The sequence below is a fragment of the Diabrotica undecimpunctata genome, chromosome 3, assembly GCF_040954645.1.
Source record: "Diabrotica undecimpunctata isolate CICGRU chromosome 3, icDiaUnde3, whole genome shotgun sequence".
Classification (NCBI taxonomy): Eukaryota; Metazoa; Arthropoda; class Insecta; order Coleoptera; family Chrysomelidae; genus Diabrotica; species Diabrotica undecimpunctata.
The window spans coordinates 122,390,573-122,404,524 of NC_092805.1; the positions used below are offsets into that span (position 1 = coordinate 122,390,573).

The 13,952-nt window shown below is 33.5% G+C and overlaps 1 protein-coding gene across 1 annotated transcript in view; it reads left to right on the plus strand.

The window, feature by feature from the left end:
* Nucleotides 1-13,952, plus strand: part of Nuak (Nuak family kinase 1) — a 100,697-nt gene that overhangs the window by 45,532 nt on the left and 41,213 nt on the right. Inside the window, exons 11-14 of the mRNA XM_072526831.1 lie at nt 4,357-4,470; nt 10,009-10,132; nt 10,191-10,318; nt 11,905-12,071. Of these exons, the coding sequence (XP_072382932.1) occupies nt 4,357-4,470; nt 10,009-10,132; nt 10,191-10,318; nt 11,905-12,071 (533 nt within the window). The remainder of the gene's footprint in view (nt 1-4,356; nt 4,471-10,008; nt 10,133-10,190; nt 10,319-11,904; nt 12,072-13,952) is intronic.

Sequence of the window (13,952 nt, forward strand, 5' to 3'; positions counted from 1 at the left end):
TGTTCAAAGACATTAACTGGGCAGATAAGGGAGTAAATGTTAATGGAAGAAAACTGAGTCATTTAAGATACGCTGATGACATTGTAATATTCGCTACAAGTTTCGAAGAACTACAGACCATGATGACGCAACTTTTTTAAGCTTCGGAAAAAGTAGGTCTTAAGATGAACTTGGAAAAAACAAAAATAATGACAAATACCCCGAACATTCCAGAAATATCATTCAACGACATAAATTTAGAAACAGTAAGCGAATACATCTACCTGGGACAGATAATGAAAATTAACAAAGAAAATCAAACTGCCGAAATTACCAAAAGAATAAGATTAGCGTGGGCAGGATTTGGAAAACTGAGTTGGATCTTGAAAAGCACTAAAATACAACAGTATTTGACAACCAGAATTTACGATCAGTGTATCCTCCCTATACTCACGTATGGTTCACAGACTTGGACACTCACCAAGTCCAATATGGATAAAATAGTAAAAGCACAAAGAGCGATGGAAAGATCAATGCTCGGGGTGAGACTTATAGACAAAAAAACAAACAAATGGATTAGAAGCAAAACGAAAGTAAAAGACGCAGGAGAACATGCCGCCAAATTAAAATGGAGCTTCGATAAGAGATGGAACCACGAAATACAACAGTGGAGGCCATGGTTAGGAAAGAGAAGCAGAGGAAGACCACAAATGAGATGAGCTGATGATATTAAGAAGATCGGAGGACACAACTGGAAGCAAGTGGCGCAAAACAGAAGACACTGGATTGATTTGGGGGAGGCCTATGTCCAAAGTTGGATTACTGAAGGCTGAAGAAGAAGAACTGGTCGACCTCTTTCGGTTAATCTTTCAGGAAACTTATTAAAAAGTTCATATTCAGCCCTATTCTGTAACTACAAATCGAATAGAAATGAGTAAAGTCGAATAGAGGTCAGCAAGTCGGATCGGAATTTTTAGGAATTGGCATTATATAGCTCATCTTGACTTCTACTATCGGAACGTTGGGTAGAAATTGATTTGGACTAGACAAGCTCTGGCGAGATCAAATTTCGACATCGAAATTGGTCTTGACGCTTGCGCCGTGGTATCATTATTGTTGTGACGTTTATTTGTTAAATCAATTAGCAGTTGATTAATTTTTGTAGCTGCTGTAGCTGTAGTGTTATTTATCTTGATAATTGTATATTTAATTTTTGTCGTGTACAATGGATTTCCAAATAGATATGGGTATCATTCTTGATTTTTGATTTTTGTCCTGAATCCATGGCATTCTATGAGAGTTAACTCGTCCCACAATTTATCAATTATATTATTATTGTTTGCTTCTGACGGTTTGGTTTTACCGTGCAATAATATTTTATGTTCAGAGATAAAGTTTACCAATTAATTTAACTGCTCAACAAATGTTATTTCTTGGTGTTCCGCTTGCCATTTTGTATTCTTGTGTTGAATTTTTCAAACTTGCCAAAACAAACCAAAACTACAAACTACGTGACAACAAGTTTGAAATATTATTAAGTTCTTCTTCTTTAAGTTCCATCTTCTATCGAAGGTTGGAAATCATCATGGCTATGCGGACTCTGTTGACTGCCACCCTAAAAAGTTCTGCACTACTGCATTCAAACCATTCCCTTAAGTTTTTAAGGTCTTCCCACATTTCGCTTTCCTCGGATTTTGCCTTGCATAATAAGTTGTAATAATGCGTATTTTTGCCCTCTCATCACATGTCCTAAGTACTCAAGTTTTCGTCTTTTGATAGTTAATATTATTTCCGCCCCATTTCCTATCATTCTAGTTACTTCCTCGTTTGACATTCTTTGAATCCAAGATATTCGTAGGATTCTTCTGTAACACCAAAATTCAAAGGCAGCCAACTTATTCAGATGGACTTGTTTTAGTCTCCACGCTTCCAAGCCATAAAGAAGAGTAGGGAACACGTAACATCGAAGCATTCTCAGGCGTAGTTCTAACCTTATATCCCGACAACAAAGAAACTTTTTAATTTTAAAAAATGATGCACGTGCTATTTAAATGCGTGTCCTAATTTCTTTTGTTTGGTCTACATCTGATGTTATCCATGTTCCTAAGTATTTATAGTTATTAACACTCTCAATTACAATATCTTCAATAGTCAATTGGATATTTGGATGTGCAGATTTAGTCATGATCATGCATTTAGTTTTCTTTAAATTTATCTTCAGTCCGTATTCATGACAGCGTTCATTAAGGCGTTGCATTACGCTCTGTAAATCATTGTTGTTATCCGTCATTATTACTGTATCGTCTGCAAAACGTAAGTTATTCAAAACTTCTCCATTGATAGATATACCTTCTATTGAGTCTGAGAGCGCTTTTTGAAATACCGCTTCACTGTAGACATTGAAAAGTGGTGGGGACAGCACGCAACCCTGGCGGACTCCTCTCTGTATTTTAAAATATTTTGGGTGTACTGATTGTCAACTCTTACTTTGGCAGTTTGATTCCAATATAAGTTAGATATAATTTTCATATCACGACTGTCAATATTTTCGTTTTTTAATATATCTACAAGCTTTTTATGTTGAACCTGATCAAATGCCTTTTCAAACTCTACAAAACATAAGTACATGTCCTGATTCATGTCCATGCATCTCTGAGCCAGCACGTTCAAGCCGAACAAAGCATCTCTTGTACTCATACCATTTCTAAAGCCAAATTGTGTGTCACTAATTTCATATTCAAGAGTTTTAACAATTCTGCTGTGAATTATTTTCAAAAATGTTTTAAGTGTGTGACTCATTAAAGCTATTGTTCTGTGATCTGAGCAAGTTGTTGCACTTGGCTTTTTGGGAATTGCTACAAAGGTCGATTGCAGCCATTGTCTGGGGATTGTGGCAGTCTGATATATTAGATTAAAGAGTTCAACCATTACATCAATAACATCTTCATCGATGAGTTTTAATAATTCGATTGGCACATCATCTGGTCCAGTAGCTTTACCCTCTTTTGTGTTTTTGATGGCATAGATGACTTCTTCTCTTAATATTGGTGGTCCGGTATCCTCGGTGATTTCTAATGACAGTTATTCTCTTTCATCATTAAATAGTTGTTGGATGTAATTGGTCCAGTGACATAATCTCTCCGTCATATCAGTAATATATATTATTAAATACTTTTTCTTTTTTTGATAAAATCTGCGCGCCGCACTAGTCTTTCCAGTCAGTGCGGGGTTGCCACCACTTTCTGAGCGCATCAAATAGAAGTTCGTGTTTTCGATTTGCACTGATTACGATGTGTTACAGAATGCCAATCAAAACACAAAAACGACGCGATAGATATTCAAAATTCCGTTTTCGGGTAATTACGATTCGACTTGGTCATTTCTATTCGAGTTGTTAAAAGTTACAGAATAGATCAAATTGAGTCAATGCATTATTGTGAATAGGAGCAGTGATGCAATAACCTCTTCCAATAATACTCTTCAGCAAAAAAAATATAAAATATCTCACTATTTATGTGATTACTATTTTAATGAGAATAATCCACAATTGAAGTGAAAATTAAAACGTCAGTAAACTTATTTTAAACATTAAAATAGTAATTACTTTAAGATGCGACAAGAAAATAACTTCAGAACACTATTTATGTGATCTAAAAAAATATGATTCCACTAAAGTTAAAGTATAGTTATCAACAATACCTTAGCATACATTTTGTAACTATTTAATTTAACTGTGTAATTATGGATTAAATAAAGTTGTAGAATACAACAAAACCATTTTTATGCAACGTAGCTTTACTCCAAACTGTCGTAATTTTCACTATAGTAGTAGTTTTTGTTCTTTTCTCGTTTTAAAATCCTTCAAGCTTGCTGTTTTAAGTAGTCGCCTCTTAGCAAACCGTTTATAATACATTCTTAGTGATAATAATGAGTGTTTTACCTACCATCCACTTCATTGTGTCATTTCATTAACAGCAAAATTAATGTATGATAATTAGAATAACAACTAAATTAACAAACAATAATGCTAAACTTTCAGTAAATGACAAATCAATAATGACGAGTTTTCAAATGAATGTTATCAAAATCTTCTTATAAATTCCGAAAATCGTTAAAAACTATGGATATAACAGATTATCAATATTGTACTCATTTTTAATCATACATAGAATTAAATTTGTTACTATTTTTATGAAAAATTGGGTTATTATTACCCTGTACAACAAATTTAATGTTAAATCCAGGGTGTTTCATTAAAAAAAATATAACTTATTTGACATCCTCTAACACTTTAACTAATTTTAAAATGTGAAGCTTTAAGATATCTGATTTGTTTTGGTTATATGTTTGTTTAAAACTAATAGAAATGTTTTTTAGTTCATTCTTTGGTGATAGAGACTCTGAAGATGAATCTTCGCCGTTTTCTGCGTTTCATCATCCAAAAGATAGTGATAATGAAGATTCTAGGAGGGATGCTTTCCACAGGCTAAGGTAAATTTTCGTTACTTTTGTAGAAGTTTTGTTATAACATGAATATTGTTGGTTAATTACAAAGTGTAGAACAAAAAGGAATATAATGATGAAAATGAGGTACTGAGATTCAAAATAATTCTGGAATATAAATCTGTCATTGAAAAGGAACAATGGAGGAATTGATCGCTTTGCTATAATTTTTGCCATATACATAAGTTACGGTGATTTTGGCAATCCATTTCACATTTTTTTTTCTCAATTGTATTCTAAGTCTATTTTACCTATTATATGTATATATATATATATATATATATATATATATATATATATATATACAAAATAATTAATAATTATTTGAAGAAAAATAACAAACATGTGACGTTTATAACGTTACAATAAATAACGTATTTTTAAAATATTTAACCAATTTCCGAGAAATAACCAGAGAATAAAATAAAGACCAGAAACTGAGAATTTTATGCTTCAAAACTGAGAGAAACAAGCTGGCAAAATTGTTACCAGAAGGTATTATTGAAGATATCTTGAGGAATACAAAAGCATCGGTTTAACAGGTAGCAGAAATGTACACAAAAAGTATGGCGCCACACAATTAAACAAGAATGATTTAATATACAGACTGTCAAAGCATAATCACGAAAAGAAACTAAGTGAAAGAAAAACATAGTAAAATACAAGAAAATTTAATAACAATGATATTAAAGATTTTTTATTAAAAAGCAAAACAGCAGAGTAATGTAATGAAACTGCGTGAAACAATATTTCGAACAAGTAATAAGGAGTCACAATTTAGAAACATCTCAAAAAACTATCCTGTTGATCCAGAGCAAATCCAAGTAAAAATGGAAGTCTCGATACAAATGAGGTAAAAGAAATTATCAGAAATGTCAACAACAATAAGTGCAGGAAGCAATGGGATTATAGGTTCGTGAAAAAAGGCGGTTCCAACATGATGGAAGTGATTCATAAGATGATAATATTAAAATGCGTTGGTGAAAAGATAATAGAAAGCTGGTCTGAAACTATATTTAATAAATTCCAGTATTAAACAAAAGCCATCTTGTAGTATTTACCAATTGCAGATGTATAGCACTCCTTTATCTGATCTTCTTAAAATGCCATCTTCTTTCGAATGTTGGCGATTAATATGAATACTTCTGTTTACTTCTGCTCCGAATATCTGGTTAGATGAGCAGTTGAACCATTCTCGGAGATTGCGGATCCAAAACATCCGTCTCGCCCCAAAGCTATGTCTTTCCAAGATTTTGTATTGTATAATAACATATAACAGCTGGTATTGGAGTCTTTGCTTACTGGATGTAATATATAAAATTTTTTTTAAATAACTAAAAACTGGATATGACACTACGAGAAGATAATATAATATCAAACGGGATTTAGGAGAGGGAGTTTAGTAATGGACTAGATATTCACTTTAAAATAAAAATTTTACCTAGTAATACGTAAGTAGTAATTACGAATCCTATAACCTAGCACTACATACACAATTTATAGATTTTAATCAAGCGTATGACAAAATAGACAAAGGAATTCTGCATAAAAATAGATAAACATACCAAAAAACTCATTAAACTGACAAAAATAACATTAACCAATACAGGCAATAAAGTTGTAGTACATAGGCAGAAGTGGGAACCGTTTAGAATAAATCGAGGAGTACGACAGGAGACCCTCTATCTAAGACTACGTTTAATTTAGCACTAAGTTGGGATATAAACTGAACGAAACCGAAATTGCAGTGAGCCCCTACGGATTCGGCCAAAGAAATGGAAGGGGTGAAATATTTTTTCGTTTCATTGCTTCAATGAACATTGGGACCATTCCCTAGAAATAAAATGTAGGATAGAGAAAGCACGATTTGCATTTCAAAAAATGGCTAAGCTATTCAAATGCCATGATTTATCAGTACTCATAAATATGAGGTTACTACGATGTTATATCTTTTCTTTACTGTTGTACGGAGTTGAGTCGTGGACTCTCACAGACGCTACCTGCAAGAAAATTGAGGCTTTCGAAATATGGCTTTATCGTCGAATCCTGAAGATATCCTATACCGACGACGTTACTAACCAGGATGTTTTATTAAGAACGCAAAATGAAAAAGAGTTGTTAACCACAATAAAAACAGCCAAAATCGAATACCTCGGTCACATCATGAGAAACAGTGAAAGATATGTGTTGCTGCAATTAATTCTACAAGGAAAAGTAGAAGGAAAATGTGGACCAGGAAGGTGAAGGATTTCCTGGCTGAAAAATCTACGTACGTGGTTCAACACAACAACCACATATCTTTTAAGAGCAGCAGTTTGCAAAATACAGATTGCCATGGTGGTCGCCAACATCCGAAACGGATAGGCACTTCAAGAAGAAAAAGAAATATTTTCGGGTTTCTTTATGCGAAATGGCCTCTTTGCAATGAATGGCTTTTTAAAAAGCCCAAAGAAAATGGACATGGGCCAGTCCAGATGGAGTCCAAAAATAAAATCGATTTTGTCCTTAACAACAAAAACATGATTCATAATGTCACAGTCCTTAATATCTGTTCAGTGGGAAGTGTTCATAGAATGGTAGAAGTGATTTTCCAAAAAAAGATATAAAAAATGATAACAAAAACACACCCAACAAGATGGTATCCAATCGAAAACACCATCTTCTTCTAAGAGGAAATTCTGAAATACCTAGAGACAATAAACATAGACGACATGAGATGGAATCTATAAACGATAACTTAATAAAAGCTATCAATAACGCAGGTAATAACTGCAATACAAATCGCAGGAAGGACAAGGAGGAAAAAATCAGTTAAGAGACAAAAAGCCTTGAACAAAAGAACAAAAACGATACGAATGCACGCGTACTACCACAGCTTAATAAAAGACAGTGCGAAAAGACTTAAGATAATATAACACCAAATAGATTACAACGGTTATCGAGAAAAATAAAAGTTGAAGATACAAGTAATAACAGATAAAGTCAAAATAAATCAAATAGAGGAATTTTACACAGAATTATGTAGAGAAAAAAATAAAAAAAGACAGCCTTAAGTTGAGAAGAGTCCAAAATGTGGGTTCAGAGGACATTTCAGATATAACATTTGAAGAAGTCTCAAAGTCATTAAATCAAATGAAAAACAATGAAGCAGCTGTGACCAAATCGTTATTGAGGCAGTTAAAACAGGAGTAAAGACAGTACGACAGACGCAAATCGTCTGCTCGTCTTCGAAAGGAAGATACTACGCAGAATAATGGGCTTTGTAAGAATGGTATTTGGAGAAGGAGATGTAATTTCGAATTGTACGAGAAGTATAAAGAAATAGTTAATGATAGAGATGTAATATCTTTCATAAAAATAGGTAGGCTTAGACGGGCTGGATGTGTCGAGATTAAATGAATTTACCCACCCAGACGAAGCCTATTTGCGGCACCAGTAGGAAAGGTGTGGTGTGGACGGATGTGGAGGGATGGTTGACGATGAACAGAAACGACTGGCGAAATAGACTGGGGAAAGTCGAGACTCAACTAGGACTGTAGCACCACTGATGATGATGAAAGACAGTATTAAAAGCATTGACACAATTAACTCATGTCTTTCAAAAGAAGTTACACCGTCTCAATGGAATAGAGCTGTTATAGTAGCAATGCACAAAAAGGGAGATTTAACGTACCTAAGTTTTTTTATGAAGAGACTACTCAACAGGTTGACACCAAAACTAGACTTATTTCAACCGTGTGAGCAAGCAGGATTTAGAGCTGGATACGGAACAAATGATTATTTGCAGAACATCAAGTCTTTAATTGAAAAAACCATTGAATATAAAGGCGGGTACACATATGCGAGCAGAACTGTTCGCGAACCGTTTGTGAACGCTATATTCGTTAATTTGTACGACGAGACAAACCGCTTGCGAGCTGTTCGTTCGTTGCTCGTCAGGAACCACGGCCTGTCGGTTTTTGGGACGAACACAAAGAATGTTCGCAGTTAAATTTCTACGGTGTTCGAGACTATAAATTGTTTCTGCTAAGTGTGCGATGAGATCATTCGGTTAAACAAAATTGCTGAACGAGCGCGGCTTATTCAAAAGTAACGAGAGAAATTAATAACAGATAATGTAAACAAAATACCGAAATGTTTAGAATAACGAAGTAAATTAATTCTCGGTTTGTTATTAGGTACTTAGGGTATTGGATAGTCTGAACATAAACATATTTTCAACGAACTCTTCGCGAACAGCTCACGAGCAGTTCGCAAACAGTTCGGCTCGCATATGTGTACCCACCTTAATAGACCCATGATGCTTGTCTTTATCGACTTTGAAAAAGCGTTTGACACTGTCAATCAAAGTGAAATGCTCCATGTCCTAACTTAATGTATAATAAACCACCGATACATATCCCTCATTAAATAAATCTGTGAGCATGCTACAGCTTGAATAAAATTTAATGAGGATACTGGGACCTTTCGTATTGAAAGAGTCGTTCAACAATATATGTCTCCTAAATTATTTAAAACTTTGGTTGAATACGCCTGTATAACGGAAGCAACGTTGTAACGAGAAAGACATCAATGTAGACGTAAAATTTTTAAATAATCGAGTGTGCTGATGATCTGTTATCGATATGACAGGCAGTATTTTTGGGCTGGGTAGAGAAACAATGACACTACCGAAGATGATAATTCAGGAAATAACATTAATACTTAGAACGTCAGAAATAAGAGCTTTAAGTGAGAAACTAGCACGGATAGTAAGATATTTAAGACCAACAGCCACCAAACCAATAGAAAGATATTTTAAAAATGGCGAGATAGCTGGTATTCAACGTCACAAATACGACGCCTTAAGATGTGCCAAGAACAGACCGACGGTTTAAAATAATGATAGCACGCAATGGATAATAGTACGAATTACATAAAGCTCTCGAAAAACTATTGTATCTAAATACAGTAACATTACATATTACATCATTTCCTATTCGTAGATACATGCAGATATTTCCTATCCGTCCTTTTGTCTCTTCTTGTTCCCTGTTCCTCTCTCTCTCCCTCTCTTTCGTTATTCCATAGGTTAATCCTTCAGCCACATGCTGCTTTACTGCAAATGTAAAGCTTTATTTAAATTTCAATTTCCGAAGCTTTAGTGAAATGTTTTTAAATAATTATTTCTATAGTAAGTTTCTCTAATGAAATTCTCTAAATAACTTTCGTTGCACTATGCACATGATTTGATATTAATCGTGAGTCGGTCAGCAGTACGTAAGGAGAATACAAGGATGCTAGGAAGAGTATCAAGGGAAGTAGGATGGGAAATAAATGAGAAAAAAAGGTATATGTTTTTTTAAAAATATACCTACACAACATATACAGAGAAACGATGAAAGCTTAGAGGTAATTCTGTATATTCTGATTGTTGTTCTCACTCTGATTTATATATTCCTTATCTAACATAAGACTCAATACGTGCAGCTGCAAAATTAAAACCTACCTTTTATATTATTTAATAATATTGTTTTATTTTTTTAGAACTACTCGTACTAAGAAGGCAAATATGGAACACGCAGATTCTGTTAGCTCTGGAGACGAGGATGACGATGAAGCTTTTGAGATATTAACAGCGGAGAACCTATTCTCCACGCTTCTTTCTAGGGTAAATTAAAAATTATTATATAATTATTAGTAATTCTATAACAACTTTACTATTTTAGGTCAGGGATTTAACTCAAAGGTTGAATGTAGATGAAGGAATGAGACCTGGATTTCCATCTAGCAGATTGTTTAGCCACTTTGATCATGGAACGAATTTCTTTAATAGAATAGAGCATCCTTTATCTAGGTAACTATAAAATTAACATGATATTTTGATCACAACGATACATAGAATGGATAGGTCTAGGTGAACTCCATTTTGGGCCTCCAAGGTCACAGGAGTTTAAATACATTGACTTTTTTTTATCTATGACTGTATGAAGTCGTTAGTGTGCGAAACTGTCGTCGAATATGCTTTCAAATTTTAATTAAATTGCAGAAACTCCTCCTACAAACTAAGGCCGTACATAGTTTTGTTTTACTATATGCACTTTTTTATTGTTAGACTACTAGCCAAACAGCAACGTTCAAATAATACTACAAAGGATAATTTGTCAACTATGTAATTAACGTAGACTTTTTTGTGGAAGTTAATATCTACAAAACCTTTCATTTTAGCGCAATAGAAGGTTAATAATTTTTGACCAAAAGTGAGATGGTATAGAAAATATAAAAACAAATTGAAAATCTAGTTAATCGCTATTCATTCTGCAAGAGTAGTTTTTCCTCTATACAATAATTATTCTTTTTATAATATTAAGTAATTAAGTTGATTTTCTCGTACCGTCTTCTAAGGAAGGTTGGCAATCACTTCTTTAAACGTTTTCCTATCTTTTGCAACGTGAAATATCTATTCTATACTGAGGTTAGTGCAATCTCTGATATTAGTCAGTCAAAATTTCCTTTTCCTTCCGATGTCTTCGAAGTATGTGCCCCAGGTAACATGTTTTTTTAGTTTAACTGTCTTCACAAGTCTTCTGTTTAGTACAATGCGTCTTAATACTTCTTCATAAGGAATTTTAAGAATACGTCTGTAGCGCCATATTTCGAATGCCCCTAATTTTTATGGACTGGAATTTCAACGTCCAAGTTTCTACCCGATGTAGCAGCTGATACCAAACCACCCCATTCTAAGAAACGCAATTTAATGGCCAAACTTAATTTCTTATTTGTAAACATTGAGTAGTATTTTACAAATCCTTTTCGGGTTATTTTTTTTCTTATTTTTTTCTGCTCATCTGGATCTAATTGGAAGTTTATGATTGGTTCTAGATATTTATACGTGTCGATCCTCTCTAGCTTTTTACCTTCCAGTATTTAGCTAGTTGTACGTTGTCGATAAGGAGTTTTGTGGTCACCATATATTTGGTTATATTTCTTTTAATTGTCAGTCCCATTTTTTTACTTTCATTGCTAATTTTTTCCAAAAGGACTTGTAGATCTTCTATATTTTCTGCCATAATTGCGGTATCGTCTGCAAATCTTATTTTGTTAATAATGTTCCCTCCAATTCTTACATTATCATTTCTTTCCCATAGTGCTTTCTGAAATATTAGTTAATCTGACTCATTGAATTCCTGTCTGTTTTGTCTCACTGTCTTCTACTCTTACTGCCGCTGTTTGATCATGGTGTAGATTTTTGATCCTTAGAATCTAGGTTTATGTTTCTTAGTGCGTGTATAAGTTTACCCAGTTGGACTGGATCAAACAATTTTTTAGCAAATTGAGCTGTACGATATGCTAATTGGGGAAGATTCCACTGAGTACTTTTTAAAATATGTTCCTTCAAATTAAAAGAATATTGTAATATATCTATTTTATTTCTTGCCGCAGGCATTCATCTTTAGGTAGAACGTTTAATAGAGAAAGACCCATTACTAAAACAACGATGGGTAGTAGCTTTGGAGTACCGTGGAGGCGAAGCGTTAGTCGTGACCTAGCCTCCGATATAGACAGCGTGTTCCAAGGCTCCAATGCAGCACCTTCACCTCGTCCTACTGGTAAGCGTGTTAAAGTAGCATATAGCTCTTTTGTGTTGTGATAAAAGAATATTCTAGGAACGGTGAAATGTTAGAAATTTTAACGTAGATATGGTATATTTTTGGTAGATTTGTTTCTTAGTATAATATGTTGGCATGGTATGTTATCGAGCCATGTTACTAATTTCGTAACTGGTACTTTACTTTTAGATATTATATATACATATATATATATATATATATATATATATATATATATATATATATATATATATATATATTATAGCCATTACCAATATGGTGAAGTACTACAGTTCCCTTCACCATATTGGTAATGGCTGGAGCTATCTTGCTGAAAGGTCTGTAAAACTTAATAGATATGCGTAAATATTTCCTTCCTTCAATTTTTGTCACGGAAGAACTATTGCACAATAAGAAATAGCCAATAAAATCAGCTCTTCTGGACGATGTGTTGGTAACCACCACCACGGTTACAGTAAGATACAAAATGTCATCACTGATAAATAAATTTAGCTTCTCGACCACATGTGTGGGACAAAATCATTAGAAATGTTTCTGTTCTTAAACATTATTTAAACTTGGGATGAACTTTGCAAAATCTTGGAATACTATTTCCCCTGGTAATTTACAAGACATTAACTGGATACACAATCCATTCGCAAACCTAAGAAAACCATTAATACTACTACGTCGAAGTATGAGAATTTGATAAATTTAGAGTTCGTCTACTCTGAAATTTAAATTTCAATAATTACCACTGAATAAATTTTGATTAAGTTGAATGGTGAATATTATGTAATAGTTTAAAAAGCTGCCTTGATTCTACTTCCCATTTTCTTGAGTTACTTCCCATCATCTGACTTAAAAATTCAGAACTAAGCTAGGTGCCGATACAGATTTGCGAATTTAACTGCCCGACATTAAACCGAATGTCAAGCTATTATTAATAATTCATGAAAAATTTTATATATAATAATAATATATATAATAATAATTGACCACGTTTAACAATTTTTTCATTCACTTTTTAAATTTTTTTTTTAAATTGTTAGATAGGGTGTCCCTTGTATAGTATCCGCTTAAAGATGGCGCTTATTATAAGAGTTGAGGTTTCGCTAAAAAAGTTGGTCGTTTAGGTTTTCACGAAGCCAATCTTTGCCTTATTTCATTACTTAAGTTCCTCTGATCTAAATCGTTTGTGTGGTTAATTTTATTAATTAGATAATTTTTTCTTCGTATTCCCGGGCTACCTTAAAATTGTGAAAATTGTTTGTAATTTAAATTTAATATCAAAATCTTTTGAGCAATTTGTAAAAAATAAATGAAGCGCCTAATGAAAATTAACGAAAAATGTTATAACGTTTTGGAATTTGCTACAGCAAATAAGAAAACTCTTTCTGAAAGTGAAAAACGTTTGGTATAACAAGTTTGTAGTTAATTATTACAATAATTGTGCAATCTAGCTCTATCTGTAAAATTCTAATATTTTCTAAACTCTTTTTTGAACACAACTCACGTTTTATATCGGTCTGTCAAAAACACAAGAGGGAGTAGGAATAGGGATTATTGATCTTAAAACCAGACTGCTAGTAGGCCTGGAAAATACTTCTACAATATTTTAATTTAGAAGTGCCAGCAATCGATATTTTTTGCCTAAGATCACTATTTTTATTGTCCAGACAGCCTGACTACAGCTTTTCAGTCGGTAACAACTTAAAACAACAAACATTTCCTCAAGCAACTTACAAGCCACAATAAAGTAACTTTGTTGTGGGTACAAGGGCACAAAGGAACTTTTGGTATTGCGATTGATGATAGCATTATTTTCTCGATCCAATGTTTTAACCTTGTTTAGGCTATTGCCTCTTCAAGGAAGGGGCA